This window comes from Psammomys obesus, unplaced genomic scaffold (assembly GCF_907164565.1).
Source record: "Psammomys obesus unplaced genomic scaffold, mPsaObe1.curated_primary_1811, whole genome shotgun sequence".
Lineage (NCBI taxonomy): Eukaryota > Metazoa > Chordata > Mammalia > Rodentia > Muridae > Psammomys > Psammomys obesus.
Genome location: NW_026591598.1, coordinates 10,507,239 through 10,523,268, shown reverse-complemented (window position 1 = coordinate 10,523,268; position 16,030 = coordinate 10,507,239). Strand labels below are relative to the sequence as shown.

The window sequence follows — 16,030 nt, the reverse complement described above, 5'->3', positions numbered from 1 at the left end:
ATATGTCACTGTGAGGGTGTCAGATCCCCTGGCAGCGGAGCTACAGACAGTTATGAGTCGCTATATGGTGGCTGGGAATTGAAGCCAGACCCTCTAGAAGAGCAGCCAGTGCTCTTGCCTCTGAGCCATCGCTCCAGCCCTGTTATTGTTTTTAATTAGTACTCTTTTATTTGGTTTCTTCATACAGTTTTATAACTACCATTAAAATTATATTGAGAACCCAAACCCTTTGGACACACATCAAACACATCACAAACCTAAACATAGCTGTTCTCGAATTAACCTCAACACCCAGTTCTCTTCTTCCCCGAACCCCAAGATGGGGTTTCTCTGTGTAGCCTTGGCTGTCCTGGAACTCTCACTGTAGACCAGGCTGGCTCCAAACTCACTGAAATCTACCTGCCTCTGCCTCCTGAGGGCTGGGATTAAAGGCATGTGCCACCACTGCCTTGAAGTCCTGAGTTTTATTCCCAGGAATGCAAAAAAAAAAAAAAAAAGAAAGAAAGAAAGAAAAGAAAGAAAGAAAAAAGAAAAATCCCAAGTAGGAGCCTGCCATGATGGCACTGCTGCAGTCTTTTCAATACGGTGGGGTCTGAGGAATAAGGATCACTGGACTCCGAGGCCAACCTAGACAGCCTACTAAGATCTTGTCCCAAAATAAAAAGTGAAAAAATCAGAAATAAAAATGTATGTCAGGGCCTTGCAGTGGTGGCACATGCCTTTAATCCCAGCACTAGGGAGGCAGAGAAAGGCAGATCTCTGTGAGTTTGAAGCCAGCCTACTCTATGGAGTGATTTCCAAGACAGCGATGGCTACACAGAGAAACCCTGTCTCAAAACAAAACAAAAAAGTAGCTCAGGAATAGCACCGTGGGCCAGCATGTGAGAGATTCTGGGTTTAGTCCCCAGAATTGCAAAAACCAAGAAACGCAAAATTTAAAAGTTTAAAGAGGAGAATCACTCGATTACTCTGGTAGGCATGTACAGGATTCATGAGATAGGGGGGTAAGTTGTTCTGGGCTGGCCATCATGAGGCCTGAGTCAAAGTGGTAGTGATGGTACTAGAGATAGGAAGGACAGCTGGGGCTAAAGAGTTCTGTGTGGGAAGATTTGACTGTGTAGGAACTGAGGGACAAAAGCAGAAATCCTGCAGAAGGGCTAGATACATAGCTCAGTGACAGAGTTCCTGTCTAGCATGCATAAGGGTCTAGTTTAATCTCCTTGAGTACAAAAAGAACCAAGAAAAGGAAAGAAATGGAAGCAATCACCACCCCATCCCAAGAGCAGAAGAGAGAGGAAGAGGTCTCGTGCAGTGGCAGGGCCCATCCAGAGTGCAGGTGACAGCGCTGGCAAGGGTGGAGAGCATGGGGACAAGAGGACCGCTTTTGTGTTGTTTACTTAGGCTATTGAGACAGCCTCCTGCCTCTGCCCCTCAAGTGCTGGGATGGCAGGACCGTGACACTACACCCAGTTCAGGAATATGGTGATTGTTGCAAACGGAAGGTTCTTTGAGATGGAAGTGTCAGATGTACCTTTTCACTCAGCAGTCAGCTGCACTGTGGTATGAGGTTCAGAGGGGAGGTCTGTGCTGGAGGTGTTGCACGGAGGTGGATCAGCGTCTGTGCAAAGAGGAGTGAACAGGCTGGGTTTCAGGAAATAAGATAAACAAAGCCTTAGACAGGTTGCGGATTCTCAGGGACAGGTTCATCTTTGTTTCTATAAATGTGGTTTATGTCTATAATTTGGTTCTGCTGCTCTGAAAGACTAAAACACTAAAAACAAAACAAAACAAACAAAAAACCGCACCGATGCTATAAATGTCTAGATTTCAACAAGGGTCGCCTGTTTCTGGGTCACCCTGCCACTGCCCATCTTGCGCGCTGCTGGCTCTGCTTTCAGGCGGACTTTATGAAAACCCGTCTGCACTTGTAGCAGCATTCACTGTATTTAAAGCAGTGGTTCTCACCTGTGGGTCAAGAACCCTTTGGGGGATGAATGATCCTTTCATAGGGGTCGCCCACGTCCACTGGAAAACAGACATTTACAGTATGATTTGTTTTGTGTGTTTGTTTGTTTTAGAGACGGGGTTCCTCTGTATAGCCCTAGCTATCCTGGAACTAGCTCTGTAGACATGGATGACCTCAACTCAAAGAGAATCACCTGCTTCTGCCTCCCCAGTGCTGAGATTAAAGGCCACCACCACCCAGCTATACATTATGGTTCATAACACTAGCAAAATTACAGTTATAAAGTAGCAGTGAAAATAATTCTATGATTGGGTGTCAGCACAACATGAAGAATTGTATTAAAGGGTCCCTGCATCAGGAAGGTTGAGAACCACTGATCTAAAGTTATTGAGGAAGCGCTGGAGAAATGGCTCAGTAGTTCAAGAGAACGTGTTGCTCTTCCAAAGGACTTGTAGAATAAATTATTCTGTAAATATTAATTAACACTGGAAATTAATACAGGAACATTTTTCTTGTGTGTGTATGTGTGTGTGATTAAAGCATGTGCCATCACTGTCCTGTTCAAATATTTTTTTAATTTTAATTTTTTAAAAGATTTATTTATTATGTATGCAATATTTTGTCTGCATGTATACCGGCACACCAGGAGAGGTCACCAGATTTCATTATAGATGGTTATGAGCCACCATGTGGTTGCTAGAAATTGAACTCAGGACCTCTGGAACAGCAGCCAGTGCTCTTAACTTCTGAGCCATTTCTGCAGCCATGTTTTATTAGTTTTTACAATTTATTTTTTACTCTGTATCCCTATAGCAGCAGTTTTCTTTAACCAGCTAGTTCCCCAATGATTGACACAGAGAGCCTACAATTTATTATTAAGCTGTAGGCACTATGTTGGGCAGATTTTGAGCTATTCTAGTTCTACGACTAAAACCCACAAAAAAGCCAAACACTTAGCAACCTGATGACTTCCAGACAGCTAGTCTGTCCTCATAGTGCACTTCCTATGACCTCCTGCGCCTAGTCTATCCCATCCAGCCACCAAACTCCTTCCTCCCTCTCTCCTGCTTCATCTCCTCCCTCATAGTCCTTAGAGACCCAAAGCCTGGGGAACCTAAGCCCTGCCTACCTCTCTTCTGTCCAGTCACAGGCTTCAGCATCTTTATTAACCAATCAGGGATAACTGAGGAACATTCCTTACATCACATGGACGCAGTAGATGGTTCAACATTCATAACAATGCTTATGGCGACTGTTTCTGACATGAACTCAATGGCAGGCTCTTTGACCTCCAGGAGCAGCCTTGCTAGGCCACAGAGGAGGACATTGCAGCCAGTCCTGAAGAGACCTGATAGGCTAGGGTCAGATGGAAGGGCCTTCCCTATCAGTGGACTTAGAGAGGGGCAGGGAGGAGATGAGGGAGGGAGGGTGAGATTAGGAGGGAATGAGGAAGGGGGCTACAGCTGGGATACAAAGTGAATAAACTGTAACTAATATAAAAAAATAAAAATTTAATAAGAAACAACAATGCTTATAGCAGAGTGGTGACAGCTCTCAGGGCCCTGAAATCAACATCTGAAAACACAGTGCACAAGACCCTCCCCCAGCAAGGACCTCTATGAAGCAGCTCACACACACCTGTAACACACACACACACACACACACACACGGATTCACACAGGTGTGTGCATGTATATAAGCAGTCAGATGGTTTTACACACATAAGTAACAAATCTTTAAAGTTATTAGGGAAAGGGTAAGTGTAATACAGTAGCAAATGTAGCAAGACTCAGTTTACTTGGGGTGAGTTGTTTCCTCTTCCTGGCAGGAAGGCTAAATAGTCTGGGCCTCTTGGAGTTTAAGTACAAAGGGAAACTTGTCAAAGCACTAAAGTTGTACAATATACACTTATTTACTCCTTTTCATACAGATTCAAACAAATATCTTAATCCCATGCTGTGAATATTAAATTTTCATGACTTATGTAGTTTGTTTATTCCAATTTTAGTATATGTGCTGCCGAAGCGAGCACTGTAGTTTGTTTATTAATGTACACTTTTATAATAGGATTTATGAAGCCGGGTCAGAGAACAACGCAGCAGTTGTAGCTGTTGAAGCCCACACAATACACAAAATTGAAGAAGGAATTGGTAAGTCTTTCTGCCACTCTATTCAGTACCTTTGGTTGAGAGTGTCTATGTTTTTGCTTTGAAATCCCTGGGGATGGAACCCAGGATCTTATCCAAGCCAAGCAGGTTCTCCACTACTGAGCTGTGCCCCAGCCTATCATTTCAGGCCTTTTGTGCCTTATTTTCTGCCCCCACCAACTCAGTGTACCCATTGACACTGCCAATTAAGATGACAAACATGCCAGGCATGGTGGTGCGTTGGTGAGGGTGTGGGCCGAAGCTGGAGCTTGTAATAAAAGGAATCTACTGCATTTGCTTTGGAATCAGCTCCTTGGTGGTCTTTGGAGTCCGAGAGACTTGGGCATAACAGCAAAAGCTAGGCATGGTGCTGCATTCCTGTGATCCCAGCACTCAGGAGGCAGAGGCAGGCAGATCTCTATGAGTTCCATGCCAGCCTAGTCTACAGAGTGAGTCCAGGACAGCCAGGGCTACACAGAGAAACCCTGTCTCAAAAAACCACTAAATAAATAAATAAATAAATAGATAAATAAATAAATGGAAGGAAGGAAGGAAGGAAGGAAGGAAGGAAGGAAGGAAGAAAATTCTCACAAAGTAACTGAAGCCTGTAGATTGGTCCCTGTTATTAGGTGAGGCTCCAGCTGAAGAAGTATTGCACTGTTATGCCCGGATCTTAAAGTCCCCAAAGACCGGGAGCCAGATCATGTATGTAAGAGCAAAGAGCTTTATTTGGGCTTAAGCTGGTCTCTCCACTGTCACCAACACAGTGGATCACAGAGGAGAGCCCCAAGCAGCTGCATGGCAAGATTTTTATTTGGGGTTTGAGCGAAAATCTGGATGATATTCAGCAAGGGTGTTACAGAGTGATTGGCTAACTAACATAACATTGAGTGAGCTGTCTATAGACCTCAGGAATGTTAGGTCGGTGGGCTGCCCAGCACAGATGCCCCACCCTGACATAAGATGCCTTCCCATTCTTGTGGTTCTCCTCAGGCTATTCCTTGGGTAGGGAATATTTTGGCCTTGTTTCTGGGACTGATGACCTTTGGGGGACAGGGGTCATCAGGCCTGGTCCTTTCAGTACTGATTGGGAATTTGTCAATGGAAAGAAACTAAGCAAATTTGACTTTCTTACATTTCTCTCTGTGTTCTCGGGAAATTCACTTCTGTTTCTGAAGCTCATCCATTTATATGTGAAACATAGGAAATAATTCCCATCTCAGAAGATTATAGTAAGAAAATGCTGGGTGTGTTGTCTCATGCCTGTAATCCTGGAACTTTGGAAATAGTGGTAGCAAGATCAGGAGTTCAAGGCTGTCCTTGGTTACATAAAAAGGTCATAGCAGCTTGAGGTATACAAGATCCTATCTCAATGAACAAATAAGCAAAAGAATTATAATATTAACACAAAGAAAGGTTTATGGTAGGATCGATCAGACAGTCTGAGGAGTACTTGCTATGGAAGCAAACCTGCAATGTGAGTTCAATCCCCGGAACCCACACGTTGGAAGAAGAGAACACATTCTTCAGAGTTGCTTTCTGATCTCTACAGTTGTGACACCATGCCTCCCCAATAAGAATAAATTGTATACTGCACTGATGTTTTACCTGAAAGTATGTCTGTGTGAGGGTGTCAGATTTGGAGTTACAAGTGGTTGTGAGCTGCCATGTGGGTGCTGGGATTTAAACTTGGGTCCTCTGGAAGAACAGTTAGTGCTCTTAACTGCTAAGCCATCTCTCCAGCCCTTTAAATAATGTTTTTAAATTAAAGAGAGAGAGGGAGAGACTGTATCTTTAGTGTCTTAACACATTGTTAGCTTGGTAAGGCATAGCTGTTATGTCAAACTTCAAAGGTATCCTAGGGCTGAAGAGGCCACTAAGTTGTTAATAATCTTAACTCAGCTGTGAGGACCTGGCAAGCAAGCAAGTGGTGTACAAACTTGCATGCAGGCAAAACACCCATGCACACAAAATAAAATAAAAATTTATTAAAGTTCTTTTGTTTGTTTGTTTGGAAAGGGTGCCCTGTTAGTGCTGGGGATATAGCTATTTGGAAGAGTGCAGGATCAGTAATCTGAGATCTGAGGTCATCATTGCTGTATGACTGAGCTACATGAGACCCTATTCCTCCCAAAGGAACCAAAAAATATACATGTGGAATTTAAGTTTAGGGAAGAATTGTTCAGTAAATATCAGATTACTTTTTCCATTTTCAGATGCAAGCAGTATAGAAGCGAACGAGGATATGGAAATTGCTTACCCTATAACCTGTGGAGAGAGTAAAGCTATCCTCCTCTGGAAGAAGTTTGTGTGTCCAGGCATAAATGTGAAGTGCGTGAAGGTAATTGTCTCCTGTCCCCAGGTTTTGTTTCAGTGCCTTATGTGTCTTTCACCAGATGAGCTTCTGCAGGGAAATGTAGGCTCTGATCTAGGGTCTCAAACATGTGAGGCAGTGTTCCGCCACTGAGCTATGTAAACTTCCAGGTTCAAACAGTAGCTTCTTCTTTTGCAGCTGTTTTTTGTTTGCTTGTTTGTTTGGTTTGGTTTGGTTTTTGGGACGGGGTTTCTCTGTATATCCTTGACTGTCCTGGACTCACTTTGTAGACCAGGTTGGCCTCGAACTCACAGAGATCCACCTGTCTCTGCCTCCCTGAGTGCTGTGATTACAGGTGTGCACCCAAGCCCGGGTCATACACACACATTTATACAACACATACATTGTGCTGTAGTAAATGAAATGAAATCATATGTGACATGCCTTGAACTGGTATGCAGCATAATAGGCTTTGTAATGGAAGCTTTGATTTCTTTGAGAACTCAGGTATGTGATGTAAATAGGTTTTTTTTTTATTCTCAAATGTGGGATTTTAGTTTGGGCTTTAGTTTGTCCATACTTGATAGTTGCCTCCTGTGGGGAGTGGTCTCTGCCAGGTGGTAATGGCGGAGAAGGGTGTGGTCCAGGACTCTGAGGGATATGTGGCAGTTTGGAGAGACCAGAGATGGACAGAAAGGAACATTTCAGTGCAGCAGCTGGGAGGAACCTGCTTGCTCTGTTTGCTGTTGATGGAGATTGGTATAGCCCCCCAAAGAACCCATAGACCCTAATCAGCCAGGAAAAGTATAGGAGTCTGTACCCCCCCCCCCCATTAACCTTCTCTTTCCTGCCTATGGTCGGGGGGTTGGAAGGAAGAGGAGTTAAGGAACCCTAAATAAACTAGAGTTTAAAAGCAAGCCCAACAAGGCTTTATTCAGAATAGTTATGGATAAGAATAAGCAGGTGTCATAGATGATGCCTGTAGGATTTATTTAAGTTGGAGGCCAAGAGGTGATAAGTGGGAACCCTGTCTCAAAACACCAAAAAAGGGTTCAGTTCCCAGCAACCACATGGCAGCTCAGGACCAGTGTATAAGGCCAGTATAGGGGATCTGTCACCTTCAGCCTCTGCCAGCATTGCATGTGTGTAGTGCGCGCGCGCGCACACACACACACACACACACACACACACAGGCAGGCAAAATACCAAACACATAAGAAAAAAATACATCTTTGAAAGGGTCTTTAGTGTGTCTGTATTGTGTGTGTAGTGCTGTATGTGTGCAGTATGATATGCCGTCTGTGTGTGTGTGTGTGCCTGTGTGACACCTGCTGCCGTACTGAGTGTTCCAGGCTAACCAGGCTTCTGGCTTCTAGGGGATTGTTCTGTCTGTGAGTCCCATCTCACAATAAGAGTGCTGGGACTAGCCGGGTAGTGATGGCACATGCCTTTAATCCTAGCACACGGAGGCAGAGGCGGGTTTGTCTCTGTGACTTTGAGGCCAACCTGGTCTACAGAGTGAGCTCCAGGACAGCCAGGGCTACACTGAGAAACCCTGTCTTGAAAAACAAAACAAAAAGGGTATGGTAACTACCGATCCAGTTCACCGTATCTACCGTTAGCGTGATTTTTGGGAGAAAACTCAGTTTGTTGTCTTGCACAATTAATACTTTTACCGGTGAGTTCTCTCCCTTGCCCATCCATCCTCAGTGCTAACGTAGATCTCTTGAGGTTACCTGAGCAACCTCTAGAGCAGTGGACCCAGCCCCTGCTTCACAGTGTGCGTGGATTTGTAGATGCTGTTTTGTGTATTTATTTCTCACCCTCACCTTTTGTAACTGTCCGAGGAAAGGACAGGGTACTGTTTGGTTGGCCCCCTAGGACAGAAGGATGAGTGACACTGATGTGGCTTGTCATTTTTTTCTGGGCCCATTATTTAATTCTCTCCTTGTTGACCTACCTGCTCTGACACTGGACCACTTCGGATTGTTCTTTTTCCTTTAGTTCAATGATCAGTTGATCAGCCCCAAGCATTTTGTTCATCTGGCTGGCAAGTCCACTCTGAAGGACTGGAAGAGAGCCATCCGTCTAGGTGGCATCATGCTCAGGTGAGTGCTGGTGACAAGTGCTTAGTCATGGGAGAATCTTCTCTTTGACCTGACACTGTGTCCTCTCTGTGGGGTTCGCGTGGGCGGTCTACACTGTTTGACCTTCATCAACTTGTCCTTAATTTTTTCCCTTTGTGATACGGGACGGAACCCAGGGCCTCGCGCATGCTAAGTAAAGCCTGTACCACTGACTTATACCCCCTGCAGGCCCTCACTATTAAGTCAGACTGACTAAGTCTTCCCAGCACCTAGATTAAAGGTTTCATTCTTTTTTAGTTTTTCAAGTCTCATTTAGTTCAGGCGAGCCCTGAACTTGCCATTTAGCCAAGGCTGATTCTGGCATGTCTGGCTTAGGGTGTTGATGTCATGAGGTTAGTTGGACAGGACCCTTTCTTGGCAGAGAAGCTCCAAGCTGATAGAACTCCCTGACATCCTCACGTGGAGGCAGCAGTCTAGGTGCTGAGTGAGTGTAGTTGCCATGACTGACAGAACCTCAGATGACCTGCTAACGTAGAAGACCACCGTTGAGAAATGCCAGGCTGTTTGCCATCACTGTCTAACAGCAACAAAGGTCAGGGTGTGAAATAGTGCCCACTCATCTTGGTTCTCCCCAGGAAGTTTACTGTTGTAGTTTTCCCTCCTGGATGCATTAGTTAGTCTTCCTTGACTGTTTACTGCTGATAGGAAAAACGTGTCATATGTGAAGGCTGTGGCTGGAGAGGTGACTCGGCTGTCTGCTCTCCCAGACGGTGTAGGTCCAGTTCCCAGCCCCCACCCGGCAGCTCACAGCCAGCTCACAGCCTGGAACAACTCTAGTTCCAGGAGATCCAGTGCCCTTCCAGCCTTTATAGAGACTAATATGCGCGTGGTGCACAGACATACATGTTGGCAAAGCCTCCGTACACATAAAAATTTAAAGAACAAAATTTTAAGGTCAAGAATTAGAAGTGCCTAGCTAGGTGTTGGCAACTTTAATGCAGCATTTGGGAAGCAGAGGCAGGAGAATCTAAACTTTGAGGTCAAACTGTACTACATAAAAAGTTCTAGATCAGTCTAGCCTTACTTAAAGAGACCCTGTGGCTGGGCTGTGTTGGCTTACACCTTTAGTCCCAGCCCTTGGGAGGCAGAGGCAGGGGCATCTCTGGGTTGGAGGCTAGCATGGTCTACAGAGTGAGTTACAGGCCAGCCAGGGCTACACAAAGAAACCCTATCTCAAAAAACAAGACAAAAAGAGAGGCCAACCCTGTATAGAAACAAAATACAAACAAGGGGCTGGTTCCAGTGGGTACAGCTTCTCAGGGTGGAGACACATTCTCAGCAGGTCCCAGGCCCTGGGTTCCTTAGAGTTGAGTAGTTTGACAAGAATAGTTTTCTTTACCTTTCTGTTTTGTTCTTCTTGACTTATTTCATGTGCCCAGGGAAACAAGCCTGTGCCAATTTTCTACAAATGTTAAAAAGACTCAGAATGCTGAGAGACCTGTTAGTGAAAGCCAGGTGACACAATGACGGAGTGTACTATAATTAAAATGCTTCCTGGTTTTTTCATGGTCTGTAATAGCAGGGTTTCATGGGTCTTTTCGCAAGGACATTTTCTAGCAGGGGGGTTAGTAGCAATGTTGTATGTATACTTCTTCTTTTTTTGGTCTTTTGAGACAGGGTTTCTCTGTATAGCCTTGGCTGTTCTGGACTCTGTAGACCGGGCTGCAACTCGCAAAGATTCAACAGCCTCTGCCTCCCCAAGTGCTAGAATCATAGGCCTGTGCCACCGTACCCAGCCTCCAGGAGACTTCTTAGTTTCCTAAATTTTACTTACTTTTTGATGTATGTATGTATTTATTTATTTGCTGTTAGATTGAGCTGACTGCCTCACACTAGAAATTCCAGAATGGTCTGTACCATGGCACCATTGCTTCTAGCAGCTAGAGTCTAGCCCCTTATTTTTTCCTTTTCTCTTTCTTTTTCCTTTTCTCCTCTCTTTTTATTACTCTCTCTGCCTCTCTGTCTTCTGAAAGGTTATATCTCTAAAAGTGCCAGTAAACTAAGTATTCTGAAACAGATACTGCCAGGAATGGTGGGTGGTGCAAGTCTCTTCTTGAGAGATGGAGACAGGGATCCAGGGTTCAAGACTGTCCTCTGTAAGATAGTGAATTGAGGCCAGCCTGGGCTACCACCTGTGTCTTCCTAGTCTAGGAATGTCAATTCGTCAGACTCTCTTACAGAATCCTAATTCTGGTGTCATTTCTTAGTTGTACTAGGGTGTAAACCAGCACTCTCATCTCGTAATCGTTTTATTTTTGTTTGTTTCTGAGACAGGTCTCAGTGTGTAGCCCTCAATATGTAACCTAGACCTTGCTGTATAGATCAGATTGGCCTTGAACTTATGTTTGGTTTTTAATGACATTCCTGAGGTTCTTAGTGCATGCAAGCTTGGTGAAGAACACTGATACTGAGGAAACTCAGAAGAGAGATAGTGGTGAATGTGGGCAGGATCAAGAACATTTTTATAATTCCACTTCGAATTTTCACAGTTCAATGACTTCAGATATTACTAGGCTTCTCTAGTCTTCATCATGGACTCAGCAAGACTGTCCCGTCTGCCCTCTGGCCTAGTTCTCATAGGTGAAATGCAGGCTAAAACCGCTTCTTGTCTCCCTCTGAACAGGAAAATGATGGATTCTGGACAAATCGATTTTTACCAGCATGACAAGGTTTGCTCCAATACCTGCAGGAGCACCAAGTTTGACCTTCTCATCAGCAGCGCCAGGGCTCCAGTGCCAGGACAGCAGACAAGTGTGGTGCAGACCCCCACCTCGGCCGATGGTAGGGGGTAGGAAACCACCTGGAACCCACTGTTCTCACCAGCTCTTAGCTCTGCACTCACAGCTTCTCCCTTGTGGGTTTGTTGATTGGCTTTGCTTCTGAGACCCTGTCTCACCGTTTAGCCCAGGCTGGACTTGAACTTGCTGTGATTCTCTTGCTTCTGCCTCCCCAGTGCTGGGATCACACACATAAACCACTGTGCCTAGAGTCCCTGCTGTTTCTCCGTCTCCAGTTTTTAGGAGCGTTGTTGTTCTTGGGTGCTTTGTTGTTCAGCATTACAGCAATCTTGGGTGGGCGTCTAAGCCCTGGAAACAGATTCCTTTTTTCCTCTTAAAATGACTCATTTTTGTTTGTTTTGAGGCTAGGTTTCCATAGCCCAGGCTGCCTTTGAACTTAAGAACCTCTCTTAACCTCTACAATTACAGGCTTGACTCAGCCATATATGGCTCACTCTGTCTACTCCTTTTTTTTTTTTTTTTTTTTTTTTTTTTTTTTTTGGTAGGGAAGGAGTGGGGTGTGGTGGGGTGGATCACCCAGAGATCCATTGCTTCTGTTTCCTGAATGCTGGGATAAAAGGGGTGTGCCTCTACTCCCAGCATGCCTGGCTATCTAAATTGATTTTTTGCTTGTTTGTTTGTTTTCTCTGTGTAGCCTTGGCTGTCCTGGACTCACTTTGTAGACCAGGCTGGCCTTGAACTCACAGAGATCCACCTGCCTCTGCCTCCCTGAGTTCTGAGGTCAGGGGTGTGCCCCCACTGCCTGGCCTTAATTGATTCTTTTTTTTTTTTTAAGATTTATTTATTTCATGTATATGAACACTATTTTCATGCATAGCAGAAGAGAGAATCAGATTACATTACAGATGGTTGAAAGCAACCATGTAGTTGCTGGGAATTGGACTCGGGTCCTCTGGAAGAACAGCCAGTGTTCTTAACCACTGAGCCATCTCTCCAGTCCCCTTAATTGATTCTTGTTGGCTAACTTTCCATTTTTTTTATTACATTTTTGTTTTTCTGTTATCATCATCATCATCGGTATTGCCTGTGTATACTAGGCAAGTGTTCTACCTTTAACTTATATTTCCAGCATTCCTACTTCTTTCTTACTGCATAGCAAGCATTAGAAAGCTGGTTCTGTTCTTGCAGTACATATTCAGTGCTCTCACTTTGATGCCAGGTTGAGTAGAGACTAGAAAGGATGATTAGAATGACAGTAGAAATGGCGTGACTGAGAAGGCTGTGTGCATCAGTGTTCTGCATGAGTGAGACCCAGCTTCTAACCCAGACTTCCTCACGGATGAGTAACCTGGGCCCACACTGACCCTCAGGATTTGTTTAGACAGGGTCTTCCTATAGACCCCTGAGTGGCCTGGAATTTGCTGTGTGGACCAGGCTGGTGTCAAATCTAGGGCTAACTGTCTGGGTAGTTGTTGTTGTTTGTTTGTTTTGAGACAATCTGATTATGTAGTCCAGGCTGGCCTACAACTTGCACCTCTCACATCTGCCTCCCGGGTGCGGGGGTTTCAGGCCTGTGACACTGTGCTTAACTGACCCTTTGTGCTTTTGAATTTGGGTCTGAGAGTCTTCTTATCACCTATGGGAGAGGGAGGAGGAGAGAGAAAGAGAGGAGAGGGGGATGAGAATGTACATGGATATGAATTCTGACAGATTCAGTCATGGCCTCCAGAGACACCATAATTTCGTAAAATGTATCTTGACTACTTGGCACCCAGGCTAACTGCAAACTCATGGCTACCTTTCTGCCTCGGCCTCCTAAATGCTGGAATTACAGTCCTGACCCACCTCACATGGCTTTGTGAGATTGGTTTTGGTTTAGGTTTTAGTGAACCTCATATTCTGAGAGTAATCAATAGGTGAGTAAAAGCCAAATTTCTCAGGGCCTTAATGCCCTTTCAGGAAAGTATCTAGTAAAGAATTTTCATGTATCTGACTTTTTTACTTAAAAAGTAAATATTCCAAAATGATTTCTTTCCTTTTTATTTGCCAAAACTCCTTTGTTTGATTGCCCGTCCTTTTATTCCTTTCTTTTTGCTCTCCTCCAGGATATAAGGTTCACATGTCTATATCACTGTCTGTGTCACTTTGACTTGTCTCAGTTCCTGTTGAGGTTTTTATAGACAGTTGAAAGGGGAAATGTGTGTATGTGTGTCTGTGCCTTTTTTTTAAAGATTTATTTTAAATTGTGTGTGTGTGTATGTGTGCGTGTGTGTGTATCTGCATGCACATGTGGGTGTCCATTGAAGCCAATAGAGTTAGATCTCCTTGGAGCTGGAGTTACAGGTAGTTGTGAGCTGCCTGACATGGGTGCTGGATCCTGAACGAGGGTCCTCTGCAAGAGCATCATGTGCTTTTAACCACTGAGCCACGTCTCCAGTCTTATGTCCATGTCTATTATTCATGGTCCTTTCACCTACTTTTTTTTTTTTTTTTTTTTTTTTTTTTTTGCCTCTGTTCCTCTTGCTTTCTCCTCCCAGACTGATTCATTAGCTATGGCAGCTTCAGATATTCTAGATGCTTATTATCAAACATGTTTATAGTAGGACTCATGACAAGTACACTGTTTTAAATGATCCTAGGGCTTCCTCATCCTCAGTAATTCTGGAGTGGGCAGCCTGGCAGGTCCACCTACCTTCAGTCACTTTGTAAAACATCTGCCTAGGAAGCAAATTGCCCTTGTATGGTTTTCTGGTTTTTTGTTTTGTTGTGGTTTGTTTTTTTGAGACAGGGTTTCTTCGTGTAGCTTTAGCTGTCCTGGAACTCACTCTGTAGACCAGGCTGGCCTCAAACTCACAGAGATCCACCTGCCTCTGCCTCCCTGAGTGATAGGATTAAAGCTGTGTTCCACCGATGCCCGGCTTATTCTTCTCTTTTTCTATTCAGAGTAAGAAGAAAGCTTTTTCCTTTGCAAGGCAAGCCTTTTGTTGTTGTTTTTTTGTTTTTTTTTTTGTTTGTTTTTTTTTTTTGTTTTTTTTAAGAAAACTCAGTGTACATCCTGGCTTACCTAGAGATGTAGATTTTAAACTATGGGCATGTAGGCGAGAGGCAGCATGTTAAAGCCATTAGGTCTTCTGGTCTGTGAGTATGAGGGAGAGGACAGCCCTGACTGTTTTTCTGACACTGACTTGTGTTGTCTCTAATGGGCTCTGCTTAGGTAACATCACCCAGATCGCCATCTCAGAGGAGAGCATGGAAGAGGCCGGGCTGGAGTGGAACTCAGCTCTCACTGCCGCTGTCACCATGGCCACAGAGGAGGGCACAAAGAAAGACTCAGAAGAAATTTCAGGTACTCTCCTGTGTAGCTCAGGTCCTTCTGCAGGTCTGTGATCTTGTTTATGTACAGTACAGACCTTTTTCCTGTCTACTGGTTTTCCTCATAAACATGAGTACTAGTGAGAACTGGCCTCATCTCCCTTCAACCCTAGCAAATGTCCTGCAAGGTCACATTTTACACAAGGGAAGTGAGATTTAAGGTGGTCTGAGAGTCATATTTTACACATGGGTAACTGAGATTTAAGGTGGGCTGAGGCCATTCAGATACTATGTGTCAGAGCTGAACCATTTGACCATGTGACTCCATTGTGTATGCTTTTCTTCCAACTCTCCCCATCTCTGGCACATTTCTTAGGTAAATCAAACTTGGATTTGGTATAAGGGAAAATTAAGTGGCAGGTGGCATAATACAGTGATTATTAATTTCCTTAGAGGGGACCAGGAAAGGCTTCATTTTCTTCTGCTGATTATTCACTTAATAAATATTTGTTGCTATTTGCTGGGTACATACATGAAGAGACTTAGCCACCACCATAGGGAAATTTACCGGCCCTCCCACCCAGCTGTTTGGTTTAGTGTAAGCTAGAGGTAATATCTTTAATACATATTTAGCTTAATAGTAAGTCTTATCTAATTGAAAATAAAATTAAAATTGAAATTAATCAAGTAATGCTTAGCCTTAAATATTGAATGCCTATTTAATATTTAACTGAATATCTTTACTGGAGTGAGATCTGTTTTTATAGCCAGAATCATAACAAATCAAGATCATGACAAAGTGAGATAATTATCCCAAGCCCCTAGTGACTGAAGGGGCTAATAATTTGGCACCAATTCATGGAGGCAGCTAGGCTTTTATGTTTTAATATAGAATCCTTCTGAATTGAAATCAACTTTGTAGATACATGCTGAGGTCTCTGGGTAATGTCTTTGTTTACCTTCTGTCTTACCTGTCTTGTGCCAGAGGACACTTTGATGTTCTGGAAGGGGATAGCTGATGTAGGGTTGATGGAGGAGGTCATCTGCAACATACAAAAGGAAATAGAAGAGCTTCTCAGGGGTGTTCAACAGCGGCTCATCCAGGCTCCCTTCCAGGTCACAGGTAAGTACACTGAACCTGGAAATAGCCATCACTTCTCACAACTCCGAGGCAAAGAGTTCATTATCTTGATTTTACAGATAAGAAAAGTAAGGCTTGTAGAAGTTCAGTCATTGTTTGTCATGGTTCATGACGGTGCTGTGTTTTTTATATGGTCCTAGGGATTTAACCTGACCTCACCATGCTAGGCAAGCACCCTTCCACTGAGATGTATCCCCAGGCTCATTCCGTTTTATTCATCAACTGGGTTTCAAACTTCAGTTTGGTCAGACCATGTTGTTTTAAA

At 44.0% G+C, this 16,030-nt stretch overlaps 1 protein-coding gene across 5 annotated transcripts in view; it reads left to right on the top strand.

The window, feature by feature from the left end:
• The window catches only part of Gmeb1 (glucocorticoid modulatory element binding protein 1), a 46,098-nt gene that overhangs the window by 19,374 nt on the left and 10,694 nt on the right, over positions 1-16,030 (top strand). For all 5 annotated transcript variants that reach the window (XM_055611085.1, XM_055611082.1, XM_055611087.1 and 2 more), the window contains 6 exons: positions 4,034-4,116; positions 6,330-6,454; positions 8,432-8,535; positions 11,198-11,355; positions 14,527-14,658; positions 15,610-15,747. In XM_055611085.1, coding sequence (XP_055467060.1) covers positions 4,034-4,116; positions 6,330-6,454; positions 8,432-8,535; positions 11,198-11,355; positions 14,527-14,658; positions 15,610-15,747 — 740 coding nt within the window. The remainder of the gene's footprint in view (positions 1-4,033; positions 4,117-6,329; positions 6,455-8,431; positions 8,536-11,197; positions 11,356-14,526; positions 14,659-15,609; positions 15,748-16,030) is intronic.